The sequence below is a fragment of the Diadema setosum genome, chromosome 17 (genome assembly GCF_964275005.1).
Source record: "Diadema setosum chromosome 17, eeDiaSeto1, whole genome shotgun sequence".
NCBI classification, from domain to species: Eukaryota; Metazoa; Echinodermata; class Echinoidea; order Diadematoida; family Diadematidae; genus Diadema; species Diadema setosum.
This window is the reverse complement of record NC_092701.1, coordinates 20,708,030-20,728,468: the sequence shown is the minus strand read 5'-3', so window position 1 is coordinate 20,728,468 and position 20,439 is coordinate 20,708,030. Positions and strand designations below refer to the sequence as shown.

The window sequence follows — 20,439 nt, the reverse complement described above, 5'->3', positions numbered from 1 at the left end:
CAAGCCCCGGTGATTCTGTAAACTGGGATATCAATGTGTAAGATTTTTTTTTTTTCTAATAACTTGATAAATGAATAAGAATAGGCCCTATCATGCAACAATAAAGTATGCTAGACTTTTTTTTTATTTTGTGTGTTCTATTTTACATATTCTTGTTCTACTGCTATGAGATTTCTATTATTGTGATGTCTGTCACTCATTCCAATCACTGCCATTTTTTCGTCATTTCCGGTGAGCGCTATCCACTTTCTTAGACTTACTACAGAGAGACGACGCACACGATTAACAAACTGACGAATATGATTTATTGTATACCACTATTTAGTCATTCACATTGTACATAAACATTCAATTTCCTTGTACTTTTCTTTTTATTGACAAAAAAAAAATCCAAAATATTCCACCAACAGTGTCCAATGTATTGTAACAATTTTATTTTCTTTTTAAAGGGGTCATCCATACCATTCTCCGCTTAGTGAGATTATCTTTGTGGATACCAAGATGGATGGATGGATACCAAGACCAATCGTCATGAAACACATCAAACTTACAAAAATATCGTAACAAAATTGACAAGTACAATTATCGAGTCTCGTAAGCTCTATTACTCGCAAAATTTAACCAAAGTATATCTTCTAATTCAAGTCCAAGCATGAATTCACTTTAGTAACGAATTTCCTCGTACATCTGATTATGCTTCATTATTCAATCGAATTTTCAGTATGTAAATATTGGTTCGAAACTAGCAAGTGAAATCCCCTATACGGAGCACGTTTTTATCCAAGATTTTACTTCAGAACCATCAGAAGGATCTCTTTTTTAACTCCCATGAATCCTGCTGAACTTTTTTTTTCGCACTGAATTCGAGCAAATCTCGTGGCCATGATAAAATAAGCCAGTTCGGATTTCCACTTTGCGCATGAGCAGAAACAAGGTCATTCGGACCAACAGGCATGTTGGTTTTTAAATTTACTGGGATAAGCATCTCTCATGTAATGATTATTCATGTAATCCTTATAAATGCCGCTTGCCAGCACATCCACCTGTCAGCAAAAGTGGTATTTGGCAATATCAATAGAAAGAGATTGTCAATACATCCAATGCAAAATAATGAAATGGATGCTTTCTCAAGTGTGAATTGACAGATCATTCTGCTCATCTGGTCTACGCAAGTTTATTCTTTGTTTGAACGGGATTGATGAATCCCATAAATTGTTACGTAAAACTTATGCATTATGTCGCTCTGAAAACGAGTGAAGTGCCCCTAACCAACTGAGAAAAAAGAAAGGTCATTCGTACCAATGTACCCATGAGCTAACTCCGAACTGGCTTATTAAGTTTTTCGTTGCTTGAAGAGATTGTTCATTTCATTGCAAACCCCTAAAGTCACATATTCAGTCAATCTATTTCATTACGTATATACCCGGATGTTACAAATTCAGTCAATCTATTTTATTAGGTATATCATATTTAATAGAAGTTGCAATAATTATCCCCATTAGGAAAAAAAAAAATGATCCCATTTGATGTAAGTAATTACCAATCAATTTCTATGCTTTCCAAAATACTTCGGTAAATAGTTTGCCAAAGATTAAACACTTTTTTCTATCTAAAGTAAACATAACATGTAAACCAAGTCGGTTTCAGTAAAAATCTTTCAAGATATTTAGATGTGTTTTGAACGCCGAGTACAAAACATGTGATATAAAACTATGCGGCAGCATTTTTTTTTTTAATTTGAGCACGGCGTTTTACTGTCACGCTTAATCATGCAATTTCGATTTTGTCAATTCCGTTCATATAGTATGCGTGATAATGTGACTTCATGGTTTCCAGATTATCACTCTAATAGGACACAATACGTACATGATATAACATTTAACGCCACTCAATGGAGTCTTCTCTCAATCAGTTGCAGAGTTCCAAAAGGATTAATTTTGAGGCCTCTCCCTTTTCTTTTCTACGTTATTTATATATCTAATGCGTCTGCCCATTTATTCTCATTCATTTTATTTGCTGATAACTCAAACATTTTTTTACCTCCGGGTCCTCATATAGTAACCTTGAGGCACTGGGTAATACCGTAAATACGGACTTACCGAAAGTTTTAAGTGCAATAAACTAATTTCATACATTTTAAACATTATAACGTTACATTGGTATAACTTCTTGAATTATTCGGATTGACTTATATCTTGACCAGAAACAATTTTTTTTTCTTGAAAATTCATTGCTGACATTTCAATCTCATATTACTCATATTCCTTACCCTCTATAAGCTCTGTAAGTTTTGGCTTTGTTGTTAGTTTTTAGTTTATTTGTTTTTTATTTAAATTTTTGTTTTGCCGTAATGCTTTTTTTTTCTTCTTCTCTTAAATTTAAGTATTTTCGTTCTGTTTCTTGGTAAATTATATGTATTTTCTTGTGGTTATTTGCAAAATCTTTTTTCATTTATATACATGAATAAGAGACATGAGATCACAGAGTGCATTCAATGATAACTGATTTTCTTTTGCCATGTTTTACACACGCGCGCGTGCACACGCACACACACACACACACACACAAAAGTATATCATCATTATGTATAATATTAGACAAATTTGTGTAGGGCAGCTACTATATAAATTATACTCTACTGCGCTGTAATGTAACAGAGCTCCTAACACGTAGACAGACATGAGTGCGTGTTAACGTATACATGAACATGTACGCGTATGTATTATGTTGCCTGTGGGATAAACGTGTAAGGAGTTTTTGAGTAAGGTCTCGAAATGTACCCATGAGAACGTTAACAACGTATTGTTAAATCTTATACCAGATGTAGACTTTTCAAACATAGATAGTGAAATACCAAGAAAGTAGAATGATCTTCTGTGAAACAATCTACCACAATTCGTCCGCATTTCCCCATCCCTTGATGTCTATAAGAAAAACCTCAAGACTTTTATTTTTAACGCTAACCTGCAACTGAATTTTGTTTTATAATAATGTGAAAACAGTCATTGACATTGGAATAGCGCTATAGAAATGATTATATTGTATTTTATTGTATCTTATTGTATTCAGTGGCGTATCTAGGGAAAACGGCGCCCGGGGCAAGCACGAAAATTGCACCTCTAATTTCTGAAAAGTGTTCAACCCCAACCCCATCCCGGTAGGGACTTAAACAAAGTCCACATGATGCTTTTCAAGCACTTAAAAGGGATCTTTTTGAGGGTGATTTAAATGTAATGAATTTTGATAGATTTTGGTGAGCGAAAAGTGATCAGCGAAGTGAAAATACTTGAGCAAATTTGGTGAGCGAGCGCAGCGAGCGAGCCGAAAATTTTTGTATTTCAGCTTACAAAACATGGAATTCTTGTCATTTTTTGCTTACCAAATCTTACATTCTAATCAAGATATAGTGACGGCCTTATAGATAACGGTTTATACCAAAAAAAAAAAAAGCAACTGAGGACTTTAAATTAATACTCTAAATTAGTGCGCGCGAGTGAGCTGAAATTTGTATATGTCCTCGTCATCATCACGTATTGTTCTTATCTTTTTTTATATAAATTTTGGCGAGCGAGCGCAGCGAGCGAGCCGAAAATTTTTGTATTTCAGCTTACAAAACACGGAATTCTTGTCATTTTTTGCTTATTAAATCTCACAATTATAGTGACGACCTTATAGATAACGATTTATACCAACAAAGTGAGGGCTTGAAAAAATACTCTAAATTAGTACGAGCGAGTGAGCCGAAATTTGTATATTTCTGCGTCATCATTACGTTTTTTCTTTTTTTTTTGATTTTTTTTGCGCCCCCCTCCCCCGTATGTTCGAAACCGTTGGCGTCCTCTTTTGATCCAATCGGCGATCTCTTCAGAACGAATGAAATTGCAGTCGCTGCTCCGTGTAACATTTTTCCTGCTAAATATAAAATGACACGAGTGAACACAATCGACATTATCATTTTGTCCGCGTCATCGTTACGTTTTGTTCTTATCTTCTTCTCCTTTTTTAATACAAATTTTGACGAGCGAGCGCAGAGAGCAAATTTTTGTATTTCAGCTTACAAATCATGAAACTCTTGTCATTTTTTGCTTATTAAATCTTACAATTCTAATCAAGATATAGTGACGGCCTCATAGATAACGATTTATACCAACAAACTGAGGACTTGAAAAAATACTCTAAATTAGTACGAGCGAGTGAGCCGAAATTTGTAGATTTCCGCGACATCATTACGTTTTGCTATTATCTTGTTTGATTCGGTTTTTTTTTGCGCACCCCCCCCTCCCCCTCCCCCCGTATGTTCGAAACCGTTGGCGCCTTCTTTCGATCCAATCGGGATCGCTTCAGAACGAAAGAAATTGCAGCCGCTGCTCCGTGTAACATTTTGCCTGCTAAATATAAAATGACATGTGTGAACACAATATAGACACTGTCATTTTGTCATCATCACGTTTTGTTCTTACCTTCTTTTTTATATAAATTTTGGCGAGCGAGCGCAGCGAGCGAGCCGAAAATTGTTGTATTTTCACTCATAAAACATGGAATTTTTGTGTGAACACAATAAACTTTGTCATTTTGTCCGCGTCATCATCATGTTTTGTTTTTATCTTGTTTGATTTGGTTTTCTGCCCCCTCCCCAACCATTCTCCCTCCCCCCTTCCGGGTGAGTTTTTTTTTTCCCTTCTTCTTCTTCTTCTTTTTTTTTTTTCTTCTTCTTCTTCGTTTTTTCCCTTTTTTTCTTCTTTTTCTTCGTTTTTTTTTTCTCGTTGTTTTTTGCGCCCCCAAGGAGTGGCGCCCAGGGCACGTGCCCCCCTTGCCCCCCCCCCCAGATACGCCACTGATTGTATTATCTTCTCTTTGTTATTGTTTAATAAAATTTCTCCTACAAGATGAACTTTGGGGCACAACTCATTCATGTCTTTAGCAAGCATGACGGACAATCACATATTTTCATTTCATCTTTCCTCCCAACTGTGAAGTACCCATACAGGGAGGATACGGAGAGCAAACGTGCAGAAGCCGTTCTTCAAACTGTACGGACTGTGCCACATCCATTTTGCCCCGCTCGTAATGTCAGTACAAAAAGCATGCGATTCAAGGAGTACGCCATCCGCCGGAATATATCGTGGCAGAACGTCACTGATGTAACGAGCGGAGAGTTTTCATCATTCGTGGTGAGACCAAAGCACCGAGAGTTCCAGGTCTGCGACCAGCTGGAACTCGTCATCCAAGCACGTAACGGTCTGAACCAGACGAAGTCTTACGGCGGGGACTACTTTCGCGCCAGAATTTTGACCAAAAATCAGACCTTCGCCGCCAGTTCGTCGACAGACGGAGAGGTGATTGACCACGACAATGGGACATACTCTGCTCTCTTCACTCTCAAGTGGGACGGATTCGTCAACATTGAAGTCACCCTCGTTCACCCCAGCGAGGCCGTTCATGTTCTCCAGCAAGTGCAAAGTGAGGGGTTCGTCGAGGCCGGATATCTTGGAGGCTTTCGGACTGAGAATTCCTCAAAAGTAGAAGCCACTTTGTGCGATGTTGCTCTGCCGTCAAAATACGTAAGCTTTCAAGTTGAAATGGAATCTATTGATCTTTTTAAGCACCTACTGTAAAAACATACACACAGACATGCATACATATGTGCATATAGAATGCACATACGTCTAAATCTATGAAAGTACACACACACAAACACAAACACACACACACACACACACATATTATATATATATATATATATATATATATATATATATATAATATATATATATATACATGTAACCCTGCATCACAAAACCAACAAAAAGTGGCCAGACATGGATTTTTAGTTAATAAGGACAGATTTTAAAAGAGCAGCCTCTAAGCGTTCAAATGATTTATAACTCAAATGAAATAGACTCCCCTAACCTATATAGATATTGGAAACAACAACTGGACCTAATCAAGCTTCAAAGGTGCCAAGAACAAAGGTAGATTTTAGGTATAATATGGAAACCCCATGTGAGTTTTCTATATTTTTTTTTTTTTGGTTCCAGCAGCATATAGTGAAATTATTCAAGTTGTTAATTCGTTCAAATGTAGTTTTGAATATTGTGACCCCATTTACTCATATTGTCAAATTATCATTACGTACTGGTGTTATTCCACGTAAAATGAAACTTGCCAAAGTTATACCCATTCATAAGAAAGAAGGTGCTTCCCTTATGAGCAATTATCGTCCTATATCTATTTTCTCTAGTCTGTCAAAAGTTCTCGAAAGAATTGTATATCATAGACTGTACGGCTTTTTGATAAAAAAAAATAATTTACTCATGTCTTGTCAATATGGTTTTAGGAAACATAATTTTGATCATAATTTTGAGCGTCTCGTTGACACTATGAATACAGAATTACCCAAAGTCTCCGAATGGTTCAGAAGCAACAAGTTATCATTAGATGTAGAAAAGACTAATTTTTGTACAGTTCAAAAGTCAGCGATCAATAAACAGTGGCATTCATTTTGATATTATTATTGATGACATGAAAATTGAACAGAAAGAAAGTACGAAGTTCTTAGGCGTTACTATAGATGACAAGTTGAACTGGAATCTGCATACTGCCAATGTTGTGACTTCTGTAGCACACGGAGTTGGAATATTGTACAAACTTAGACCATACATATCAAGCTCTACATTGTTCACCATTTATAATTCTGCCTTATATTTCTTATTGCAATATCGTTTGGGCTTGTCAGGAGACTAAATTCAACTCACTGCTTCTCCTTCAGAAAAAAGCAGTCCGTATTTGCACGAACTCGGATTACAGGTCTCATGCAAACCCATTGTTTTTTTTTTTTCAATTGCGTACACTCTCCATAATACTAAGTGCTGTGTTTATTAGATTCCATTCCCACGAACTCCCCACTAACCTGTTAAACATGTTTCGCTCTAATTCGGCTATTCATAGTTATTCAACCAGAACCTCGACAAACGTGCACTTAGAAAATCCAAAAACTGCCCTTGCCCACCCATCCATACGACATGCCGGTCCTGACATCTGGAATTTTCTTACACATGAAGCACGACGGTGCCAATCAAAACATACTTTTAGAAGACTAGTGAAGAATACCCTTCTTTGCAATGTCATTTGCATGGTTCTAGCCTGCTCTCTTGCCCCATGTTCACAGATTTATTTTGTCATACCAAGGAAGTTTTATACATGGAGTTCCAACTGGCTGTAATTTATTCAAACAGTTGTCAGATTTCTATTGATGTACAAAAGAATTCCACAGGTGCACTTGCGCCTTTGATGATCGATGTTCCAAGCCGCCGTCTTGCTGAGCTATCTGAAGATTCATTTTGAACGTTATCATAATGTTGGCCATGTTTTGCTTATCTATTTATTAAATGAAATGAAATTTCACTTAATAATAAAGCATGTAAAACGAAAGTCAATTCCGTTCAGAAACTTGCACAAAAGTGTAAAATCAGAGCTGTATCATGTGAAAATGTTTAAAACTGTACCATCCTGGAAAGCTGGTTTTATCACTTTTTGACTTTATTTCCCCAAATGAAACTAATATGTAATAATCCTCAAGTATAATTCTTTATTGATAGATATATCAGATTAGTGCCCGCGTATGCCCAGTCGAGTAATTTTCATTTTCATTTCAGCATTTTTTTCCTCAATTTCTGTTCGCGCATCCTCGTGTCTGTACCACCTAGATTTTATAAGAAGGGATAGCGAAAATTAATTACCATCACAAAGACATCTCTTCCTTTGAAAGTGGCTGGCGATTATGCAATGAGACACGAGTCAATTGTCTTCGTATCGGCGCGGCAGTTCCTGTTTGGCACATGCTTCAAATATTTTTGAGCGGCGGCTTCGAACATAGATCAAAGGGAATAACTCTGTTGTTACTCCATCTCTTCAACCTCCTTGGTCATACGTACATCACGTACATAATAGCAGCGAGTCTTTCTGTGTTACCAGAATTGTCAATCTTGTATTCCTTTAACCACCATGATGTAGGGTACCTCTCTTCTTATTTCTTCCCCTCTATCTTTTTTTTTCTTTCTTTCTCTCTCCTTTCATTCCCCTATCTATGAATAGATTGAACGTGCATTATACATTTTTTGAATGATGTTTATGTACATAATAATTATGTGTACGTTATCCATACTGAACGTCCCAGTCAAGCTTTTCATAGCTTATGACGATCCACACAAAATGTATAATAACATATTTCGTGTACAAACTATGTGCATATTTGTGAATAATGTATGTATATATGCATTTTGTGAATAAATCAAATCAAATCAAATCAAATCAGCAAAGCGCACACTCTGGAAAAGTGTGAACTGAGAGAAAAGGCTCTGAAGTACACGGTCTATTCAAGTGTTTAAAGGAGACCTCCGGATAATTTTCAGATTTTTACATTTGAACAGCTATAAATTAGTTATACTGAGGACAGAGTTTCAGAATTTTTAATAATTGGGATGAAGAATAAGAATATTTTCAAAATTTTGAACAAATTGCAATGAACAAGGATGATGACATGGCAGAGTCACCATAAGAATGCATGAGTTAGGGCTCAAGGAAGCAGAACAAAAGGAGAAGGCATCATAGATTATACACAGGTGAACTCGCAAGCAAGCGGTATTGTAATGGAATTACACTGCTACATTTCTGAAATATGTGAACCTCCTATGTCATCATCCTTGTTCAGTGTAATTTGTTTAAGGTGTTTCAAAGTATTGTTTCTCTGCTCAAGAACCACAATAAATTCCACAAATCTATACATGGAGTTGTCGATTTATGTACTACATGATGTGAAATTATGAAAATCGTCTGGAATGTCCCTTTAATCTTACCAAACCGTGCTGGCTGTGCGATGAATGGGACAACAACATGATGTCAACCACCGTAGCAACAGCAGTGAAGAGATTAAAGATTAAGCTAAAATTGAGCATGCTTTCTTAAAGCATTCTGTTCATAATTTATGCCAACTTTCAGGACGATAGCACTATCCTTTCAAAAGTTATTATAGTTAAAAGTGAAGGATGTGTAAAGGATTTTCAAGAAAATAAACGGATCTCTAAGACATGCCTGATCACACTACTCTATTACAAAAAAAGAGGTTTTAGAAAAACTGCTGAAAACACACTTTCCAATTCATTTAATGCTGCAATGACAAAAATAGTTCTTTCAGAAAATAAGGAAAACTTGAGATTGACTTGGCTGACCCGTTTCACCCTTTTGGAGTCCTCAAGCAAAATCAAGGGGTGCGACTTTTTGTTGGCTTTGTGATGCACGGTCACATATCATATTCATGTCATGTATATTGTGCGTGTATGTGTAGACGTATGTATTATGTACATACATACAATTCAATTCAATTTCGGGTTTTTTAAGAAATTGTATAAACGAAAAAACGTATCAAAAACAGATTCTTTTTTTTTTGTAAATTAAAATTTTCTGAAATATTTGAAATAGAAATTATGGGGATGAGCTTGTGTGTGATTTCACAGAATTGCCAATTTTTATTCTATCGGTGACAACACAAAAAAAAAAATATAACTTTGTCAGCTTTTCTTCTTCTTTTTTTTTCAGCTTCTAGTCAAAACAACTATTTAGGGCGGATTTTTCCTCCAGAGCGAAATAGGTACTCTTCCCTAATTTTTGTGAAATGAACGACATATTTTATGCTCATTCTAACATTTTTCTGTGTGTGACTTTTGCTCCTCTGGCATCACAAAAGGGTCCACTGTGTAATTTCACAGACGACAACAGTGGATCTCCTTGGTTCTGCGTAAAGCCTGAAAACGTGTCATGTGAGCACTGGTTTGGACATCGCGCCCGAAGATCTCTAATGAAGGAAACCCGATTTAATGACAAGAATAGCATACTGCCTTTCAAAAAGTAAGAAACAGTGGTCATATCCGTCTCCTTGAGTCAGTAGGTCAGAGTACTAACCAGAATCTTAGCTTCGAGAAAGAAATAATGTTAGGCATTTGATATTCGGAATTCTTCTACTGTTTCATTTAAGAAAATCTGCAAGATTTGGCTGTTGGTTACGCCTGAATACGTATATTCATGTCAAATAGGCCTAAAGTCTAAATAAACAACAACCAAGACTGGACACAATGGTATGCATGTATTGTGCGATCGGTAGATTGACCGCAAATTCATAGTAATGCATGATGGATTCCTTTCTTTTAATGAATTCTTTTTCCCCCTTATTCGTTGCATCGTGCTAGGCAGCAATGAATATCATTCGTAACGAAATGTATCATTTCACAATGTTTAGAAAGAACATACGCTTCTAATAAACATTCTTCAGCAACAACCTTTTTACTTCAATCTTGTTAAGGACTTTCTTCCACTGCCCTGCTCACAATGATCACGTGGCAATGCTGAAATGCCCGTACTTTGACTCTAAAATACGTATATACATTGCTGAAATATCTCTTGAATTTCATCTCCTGTGGCTGATTCGCAATAACGTAAGTAATTCTGGGTTGTTGTTGTTGTTGTTGTTTTTTTTCGGGCCGATGATCTAGCAGCCTCAGCAGTGCAGTAATTTGCATGATTCTTTACATCGTTGTCCTGTGGCGACATCACGAACTGCTGTAGTCTTCTCATCCAGCTTTTGCGGCACTACAACTTGCATAAACCCATAGATTTTGTTGAGCGGACTGTCCGATTTTAATCAATTTTAACTAATGTGTTTTGATAATATTACTGCATTGCTCAAATCTATATGCAAATATATTATGACCCTGCATCACAAAACCGACGAAAAATCGCTAGAGATGGACTTTTAGTTCAGAGCGGATTCTAAAATAGCAGACTTTGATCTTTAGAATGATGTGTAACTCACTTCAAATGGACTCTCCTAACCTATCTAGATATTGGAAAGAAAGCACACGCTCCGGATAAGTGTGAATTTACTGAGAAAAGAGGCTGTAAAGTACATAGTCTATTCATGCGCTTAATCTTTACCAAGCCATGCTAGCTGTGGGATGAATATATATATATATATATATATATATATATATATATATATAAGGTACAGTCGTTAAATGGCTGGTAGTAATACGTATTGTGCAAAATGAAATGAAAAAAAAAAAACCCACAAAAACTTAGCAGCCCTACTTTATATACACACACCATGCTCTTCACATCACACACGTAACACACACATTCAATAGCAATGCCAGTATTGTCTATTTATGTAACGGGCGTGAACGTACGCAAGCCGACCGTGTCAGAATTGGACACGGTCCATCAGCAGAATGCAGAAATAGTTGTTCAGAAAGAGTTTGTCAGTTTAATTCGAGGTTGAACACCCTCGTTTATAACAAAAGGCTGGTTTTAAGAGGGGCCCACGAAGGTTACACAAAGCAAGCATGCAGTGCATACACATACACACAGTTGCAAACGTAACACATAACACACCAAAGTACACTCAACAAAAGAAAGAAGAAAAAAAAAAGAAAGTAAACTCTTTTTCGAGTTCATATTTTTCATAGAAATTTTGATGAAAATCTATGCATTATAATATTTGATTAATGATGAACACAAAACTGAAAGTTTCAAAAAAAAATATTATGTTGTCTTTTATTGGCAAAAGCCCGTCAAGATAGAAATGATAACAAAATACCAGTTAAACACAATGAGGGACTTGAATACAATAGCAATAATAAGTTGTCACTCTCTTTATCACTTTATAACCTCGAACAAAAGCAAAGTGGGAAACTAAATGGGGAAAATACGAATTTTCTATCAACTCAAACTTCAGATGGCATATTGAATAAAGGCACAAAGATGATTAAATGAATGGAATTTCTTGAGTTCATTCTTTATTTACTAACGACTAACTCAAGAATTCATGAGACAAAGAATAGGTACATGGGATTGTATAACTTTGCTACTTAATTTATGTCTCTTATTGTGTTTAATTTGTCTTTTGTTCTTATTGTTATCTGGAAGAGCACTTACGCACAAATTACAACTTGTTCATTTTTGTAATTTCTACTTTTGTGCCTTGGAAGAGAAAAACAAAGATGCTCACTTATGCGTAAAGTTTTCCTTTTTGTTGACAAACCAGGTTGATAGCCAATTAAATGATTTTCAATATAATACATGATACATTAACTTTCAGTCAAATATTCTGTGAAAAATATAAAGTTGAAAAAGTGTTTACAAATTTTTTTTTTTTGAAATATAACATATGTAAAGAATTGTAAGAGTGAAATTTTACTGGCAAAACATAAATGGTATTGCTGATACCGATTGTCTATCGAATTGCCCATCGTGGATATTGAAACTTATTTCATGAAATTATGTAGATGTGTTCCATATGTATATCTAGACAAGAGTTAAACGGAACATATAGATAACCAAAGTGTTCCACAGAGAAACACCTACGTATACAAAACGTCTCTTGCCACCATCCGTTTTTGGGGTATCATATCCAATTGAGAGTCGCATGACCTTGTAGAAAAAATGTGATTGACGAACTGTAAAAAGAGGGCAGTATGATGAACACATCGTTACAACCTTTTTTGATAAGCCAACGTGCAATCAATCCATTTGACGAGTACGGTGATTCAGTTGAATAACTGATTTTGTCTTAACAATGCTCTCAGTGATCTATCTTGGGGAATTTGCAACTTGTCTGTATGTGTGTGTGTGTGTGTTTGTATTTGTGTTTTTTTGTTTGTTTTGTTTTTGCTTTTGTGAAAATGATAACCTTTGTTCTTATTGTCATTTAGAAAGGGAAACTTATTCACATATATTTCTGAATTGTGTTAAAGTAAAGCCAATGTGGCAGTTTCTTATTTTTTGAGCATTATGATTTAGTTGAGTTAGAGGTTATGGAATGGAGGGGTTATTTTCCTGGGCTTACAAGGCAGTTCAAATCGAATTAATGTGTGAATGCTGTTGAATGCGTGAATTTTGATGAAAGTTGTAATATTTCGGTCATGAGTAAAAAAAAAAAAAAAGAATAATAATTTAACCACGAGGGAAAAGATAAAGGAAATTATTTTGGATTTTATAGAGGAGGAAAAGAAAATTGTGGTAAAGCAGGCAAGCTTGGGTTTCATTTTCAAAAATGGGAACAATTGAAGATTTTGTAGAGATTGGTTTTCGATGATTTATCTCCATTGTTGGCAGGGATAGGTGTACAGATTATTGGTTTGAATTATATATTCTGATTATCATTTTTAATCTTTCTTCCCCAAGTCAGACATAATCATGGTCAGTTTCGGCCGGCTTCTGATGTATTAATGTCTGGGAATCGGTAATCATTAACATTACATGGTGGTTACTTTTTTTTTCTCCCATGTCAGAAGTTTGGTCAGTTTTTGGTGTATGGTGTAAGTCTAGGAAACGGGTAACCATGATAAGTCATGTATGCAGTGTGATTTGGTGTGTGAGTGTTTGTAATCCAGGCTAGAAGGCACCTAACCTTGTTTTTTGATATATACAATGTTTTTAGAGGGTTTGTTGTCAATTTGAGTGTGCAGATTTCAAATCTGATTGATGCCACTCGCGTAACCTTGAGTATTTTCGGCAAAATGCAAAAATCCAAAATGACAGCCAGATATGCTAATTTGGCCGTAATAATCACAATAATGTGCTTTCTATGACCAATTATTCCACCAAACTTTGTACATTTTTGTTCCTAGAGTTACTCCATCTGCATATGCAAGAGAATTTTCCTTCTTTATAGGTATATTTAGTATTTACAGCTCATTTTCAATTCAAAATGGCCGCCATTCCTATCCTTATGTACAATATGCATGGTAAAAAAATATGCATGGAATATAAAACAAATTTACTGTATTTCCAGTCCCATACCTACGCTGTTTTAACGTGTTGCATGTGCAATACAAATATGTTGGGTGCCACTTACAATATAGAGGGCCTACATGTACATGTATTTTTATTCTTCTAAATGCAAAAATTCAAAATGGCCACCACTCTTATTCTCCTGTACAATATAAATGGCCAAAATATACGTGGAGATAGAAAACCAATCTGCTGCTTTTTCTGTCATGCAGCTACATTGTTTATCAAGATTTAGTGCTGATCATGGATCTGAAGGATGTTCTTAACAAAAATTTATTCTTTTGTGATGAAAAAGTCCCATTTTGCCACACAAATTAGGATTTTCACTAGGCATTTAATATTCATAAGCCCTACGATGTTTAACATAATTTAATATCTTTTCTTTTGTTTTCAACAAAGAATATAAGTGCACTAAACATCAGGCAAAAAGTCAATATATTAAGAAGAGTAGATGCATGGTATTCATCAAATAATGTTGAAAATGGAGGGGAAGCTAAAAACCAAAGCTTGATGCATTCCCCTAAAACCATTTTTAATAAGGTACAGAAAAATCCTGTACAGTACTGCAGAGATACAATGTTTGCGGACAAAAACACATCGGACATTAATGACAAAACTAAAAACCCTTTACAATGTAGTTTTTTTTTTTTTCCAGCAAGGGGTGGGGGGATCCGGAAGCGAGTTTGAAATGGATCATACACCTTCATCACTTTAATATGATATAATATAGAAGTACCACCTTGATATTATCGAGCAAACTTGATTTTCTTCTTGAATTAAAAGAACAACAAAAGCTGGTGAGGGCATAAACGAAATTGTCCCGTTCTACGAACTATTCATTAAACAACAACCAAGAAGCAATCTGATGTACCTCTTTCAGTTCTCTCACAGTTCCCAGGTGCTGATAATAATACACTTTGACATCATGAAGGCATTCAGTCTTGTCTTAAAACTAAAACTGTCATTCCTATTCTCTTCAAAGATCTCTTTTTCGATATTTAGCAGTAGGCGACATCAGCCCCAAATTTGCAGGATTCTCAGGCTAAAGATGCATATCAGTCCTGCAATTGCCTTAATTGCAACCACATCTGATGATGTTCAGCACTTCCTCAGAGGTCAGAGGGTGATTATTTGCCATAGAAACAGGATGAAGACATGAAGACTTGCTTCTCCACCCGTTGAAGCCCTTTGGCTTTGTTGCCAGGCCAGAGACAGTGTTGTAGGTATCTTGAGTGGTTTTAGAGATGGCATCAGACCGGCATCTGCACCACCCAGTTTTTGGGTCAAAGCTTTCAAGTTACGGGAGGGAAATCCAGGTTAGCTTGTGGGATTTTAGACGCATTGATTGTAGTTTTTGTTTTGCTTTTTACTGTTTTTTTTTTTACTGTTATAAGCTACTAAAATTCTTGCATCTGAAAAATAAATGATACGACATGTTGACAAATTACGTAATAGCCGCGCAATTTTGTTCAACAGGTAGTATGTAAAAAAAAAAAAAAAAAAATGATGATTTATTTCCTATAACTTTTCAAAACCATGTGATGAATTTGATTATCCACTTGCAGAGCCTATGTGAATATTTCCGGAGACGTAGAAACGGTGAAAGTTGAATCTCGCGAAGGTAAAGTAGTCGTTTGGTAATCATTTTTTACTTTAATACCTTGAAAGAATCAATGATTGTAATTTCCTCGCACGGTTCCATTAGCAAGTCTATGCGATTATGTTAGTGCCAACATTCCTGCAACTAAACATTTTAGACATGGTGATGGCACAAAGAATATGATTATCTTACATCGTCCTTTCTTGGATCAGGCGATTCCGTGTCAAAGTAGTGAGGTCCCTGTATACTAGTATGCTATTGACTGATCTTGAGAAAAATATCAGAATACGCTGTCAGGCAGAGATATATTGTACGAAATGGAGACTGATAAAGGATGTTGTCCCTTTTGTGTAAGGGGCATGCTCTATACATTTTTTAAGCTTTTTTTTTTAATTGGGTTTTCTTCCTAAAATAATCAAGTTTTATCAAGCTGCTATAGATGCTACGTGTTTTTCTGTTCTTGGTCCTCTTGCATTATCACGCCACATTACTGCAGACATCGTACTAATTTTCTCTACGCTTATTACGTATACACTGAATATTTACTTATCTTAAAACTTGTTTGCTGAACTTGTGAATAGTTTTACCTGTTTAATCTTACGTATATGTCTTACCTTTTATCTGTTATCTTCCAAACTAGCAAATGGCCAGCTTATGTCATGTCATAATTGGAAAAAATGAAAATAAATGTTAATTGAATTAAATTGAAAAAGAATAGAAAACCAAATTAAGATTTACTTATTTGACCTTGCCAGAACTGGCATCGGAGATAATCAGTCGTATTTTTTTTTCCACAGAATATTTCAGAGAGTAAGCAGTTTTGCTAGTGGTTTAAGCCAGCTCCAGTTATTTCAATTCCCGACCACACGGAAAAGATTTGTGCAACATTAAGCGAGGGGAATACCATTCTCCTTTCTATTTTCGAAAACCTACTGAAACTCGCTGAACACGCCTAATAGTTACTGTTGTGACGCCATCTAATGTAATTAGCAAGCAAAAGCAAACTACGTCCTACAGACAATGCACAGGTTCACAGGTGTGACTGTTTTCCTTGGTAAGCGCTTTATTGATATTTAGCCGGGATAAATGCCATACCATTGCAAAGTGAATCTAACGCTTTTCCGCGTCATTTGAATGATCTGCTTTAAAAACAACAACAGTAACGACAATCTTTCTAATAAAAAGTAAAATTCCATGTCTATCATGCACTTGCCCGCCCCGAACACTTCGGCAAAAATCATTGTCAGTATTCCCTTGACCTTGCTATTTTACTATTTGAGTTATGCATTCAGCCGCACTGCCGCGCAGGGTGGTTTGCTTTTCATTTACAGTCACCATTGTTAGACGGGCTTTTCAAACTAGAAAATGCGATGGCCCTTGCATTCTAAAATATTAAATATGCGTTTCCGGTGATGGTTTCTAGGCTGGGCACTGGTAAAGGAGCGTTCTGTGCCGCCTTTTCTTTCGAAGAATATCACAATTAGGGTAATTCTTCAGTAGCAATGAATACACTTATGTGAGCTGTGCCACGTCTCTGCTGCTGTTAGATTGTTCCATTTTATTACGTCTGTAAAACCTTCGCCGAATTTTCCCGAATTCATCTGAAGTGCTTGCATTACCGCAGACATCGTACTAATTTTCTCTTTGCTCTCATTGCATTCCCCGTTGTGGAATGAGCAAGAGTCTTACATTTTGTCCTTTACAAGATTCTAGCATAAACACAGCACATACATTTGTGCCAAATAATGATTTTCTTTGAATGGTCACTTTGAATATCATGTAAACGTGTATATTCGCCATTCGAATGTGGTTGTTTTTTCGACATGCAATTTCCTCGCTTGTCCACTTTCTCTTTTTTAAGTATAAAAGTACATTACGTCTTGTGATTGTGTAATTAGAAATGATATTTCATGGAGTGCACATCAAGAATGCGACACAAACAAGTCATGCAGCCCAAGAGTCATACAGCATACGAGTCACACAGCACAAGACTCATGCAGCCCACCAACTCGACAATTGACAAAAAAGGCCCATGAGTGCGACACGCATTACATCATGGGACTTAATGTACACGAATAATCATAGTGTCGGTGTCGTGGACATTGTTTGGCTTGTTTCGGACTAATTAGCCTATTTACCTAGTTTCGAGCTCATGGGCTGTATGACACGTTGACTGACTCTTGAACCTTTTGTCAATGTCGAGCTCGGGGGCTGTATATGACTTGTGGGTGTCGGGCAAGTGGGATGATCCTGTTTATCTTTCTAAGATATTGGAAGTTATAATTTGAGATTTGCGGTGCTATCGAATTCAATTGCTCATTCACTTTGCTTTTCATAATCAGAACTAATACATACACTTCCCCCACTTACCTGAGTATAATATGGCTAAATGTTCTTTCTTTTTTCTTTCTTTCTTTCTTTCTTTTTTTTTTTGGGGGGGGGGGTGGCTTGAAATGAATCCCTTACACTACATTTTCGCTGTTTTGTAACAACGAATTCTAGGGGTGAAGTCGTCATGTCGACCAGAAGCATAAGTTTTAGCGTCGTCCCGAAAACCCGGAAATCCTCTTTTAGGAACAAAGGCTTGCTGTTGTTGTTGTTGTTGTTGTTGTTGTTGTTGTTGTTGTTGTTGTTGTTGTTGTTGATGATTCTTGTTTTAGATGGGCATTGAGGTAAAAATAACTTGGTTGCCACCTTGGCAAACTCGGGCAACTTTATTCTTTAGCCCAAATTAGCATTTCATCTGATCATTAATTTTGTGCAATATGAAATTCGCTGCTAATCTTGATCCAGGACGCTTGAAAATACGGATGATACTGTAACAAAGCTAAACTTACTTTAAAGAACAAGTTCACCTTTATTAAAATAAGGATTGAGAGAATGCAGCAACATTAGTAGAACACATCGGTGAAAGTTTGAGGAGAATTGGACAATCGATGCAAAAGTTATGAATTTTTAAAATTTTTGTGTTGGAACTGCTGGATGAGGAGACTACTAAGGCTCGTGATGTCATATGAGTACAACAGTACAAAGAAAATTTAAAGAAAATTCAACATATTTTCACTTTTTCCGCATAATTAAAGAGCACTTGACTTGTCTCTTTCTAAAGGCAATGGGAATAATATTATCCACAACATATGTCAGTAATGAGTCAAGTGAATGTGTACTTTTTTCAGACCATGAAATTTTGTGAAATTCTCTTTATATTTTCCTTATACATTGTATTGTTGTATACGCATGTGACATCATACGATGCAGTAGTCTTCTCATCCAGCGGTGACTGCACAAAAACTTCAAAAATTCATAACTTTTGAACGGATTGTCTGATTTTCCTCAAACTGTCAATGATGTGTTCTACTAATATTGCTACATTCTCTCAATCCTTATGTTAATGAAGGTGAACTTGTCCTTTAATTCCTTGTAGAACACGAATGAAAATAAAGCCGGGTCATATAATGATAGACATTGTCCGTTTACTATACTATGAACCCTTATTTAACTTTTATATCGATCCTTCTCGGTTAAAGGTGTTTCCTCGGTGGTTCACAGCGAGGTACTAGCTCGACTGCCTTCTTGCCATCCCACTGCTCTTGGCAGTCAAGCTGAGGTCGCTGGCTTCTATTGGGAAAAGTACTGGTATTCCGGCAGCTGTAAGATTCGCCAGTTCTCTAAGGAAGAAGCCATGTCATGTCTACAAAACAAAAGCGTTCGTCTGCTCGGCGACTCTACCATCAGACAACTTTTTGAATATTACGCGAAGACATTTAAACTAAAGACCAGCACATCAAGGAAGTTTCCTTCATGGTTCATCGGACCGATGAAAGGGGTAAAAAGTAAATATGACATTGACATATCATTTCGGTTTCACGGATATCCAATCAGTCGTGGAAGCAATTGGGAGATAACATCATGCATTGAGTATGTGGTTAATGTCTTGGATAGTATCCGTGACGACGAAAATGTCACCGTGATAGTGTTGGCAGTGGGGGCGCATTTCACCAAACACTTGCCACCTATCTTCGAGGCTCGCATTCACTCCATCGTTGACGCCATCCATCGTCTACGTGAGAGAAGTCCTCAGACTATAGTACTGTTCAAAAGTTTGAACACTAGAGAGCACAAACTTGTGGAGCACTATCTGACGAACAGCGACTGGATTATGCGGGACCTCAACTGGAGATTGACAAGAATCATCTCTGAGGAAAATCACGTGGGTTTCCTCGATGCCTGGGATATGACTAATGCCCAATTTGCTGCACCTTATGTTCATCCACTACCGCCGCATATAGAGAATATCAGCAATCAAGTGCTATCATATATTTGTCCAGAAGCTTAAACAGGAGTTGTGGGGGAGGGTGGTAGAGAAGCATCGTTTAATCATCTTCCTTGCAGTCTTTAAGATTTGAAATCTTGCTGTGATGAAAGGACGAAAATGACTTTTGATATCATTATATTTTGAGAGAAAAAGCATGATCTTAGATTGAGGCTTAGTATTAGTTAAAAAGTGATGTTCCTTCCACCTAACGGAGAGTTTGCATAAGTGTTAATTGCTTCGTATTTCATTTGTTTTGTCATTTTTGTGAAGATATGTATAATTATTCTCCTACATGTTCCCTCGCTTTAGCCTTTTTTTCGCAGAATGAAGGGTGTAAACTCAATTTTGCCCTGGGCTGTTTTCATGTTTGATTTGTTTGTTTTTATCTGTTTGTCGGCGGATTTTTGGAGCGAAATGTGAAAACTTTTTTTTTTCATAAACCTCCAAATTTAAGTTCAAATCAAATTTTGTTTTGCAATAAAGTAGTCTGAATACGAGAGCAACAAATCAAAAATAGAACAAAAATAGATGTCTTTGAATCTATTGTAGATACAGCAAGTCTGAGTGCATTCCTTTTTTCTTTTCAGAAGAGTGTATTGGAAATATTCGGTCCTGTATAAACAAATGTACATAGTTTGTACGAGAATTGTGCGAAGTAAAGCTAAGGGAAATTCGTTAGACC

The 20,439-nt window shown here is 36.3% G+C and overlaps 1 protein-coding gene across 1 annotated transcript; it reads left to right on the top strand.

The window, feature by feature from the left end:
* Positions 1-4,886: 4,886 nt before the first annotated feature.
* Positions 4,887-19,778, top strand: LOC140240515 (NXPE family member 3-like). The gene is made up of 4 exons (XM_072320281.1): positions 4,887-5,561; positions 9,743-9,903; positions 15,408-15,463; positions 18,970-19,778. The coding sequence occupies exons 1-4, from the start codon at positions 4,887-4,889 to the stop codon at positions 19,776-19,778; spliced, it is 1,701 nt and encodes a 566-aa protein (XP_072176382.1).
* The last annotated feature ends 661 nt before the right edge of the window (positions 19,779-20,439 follow it).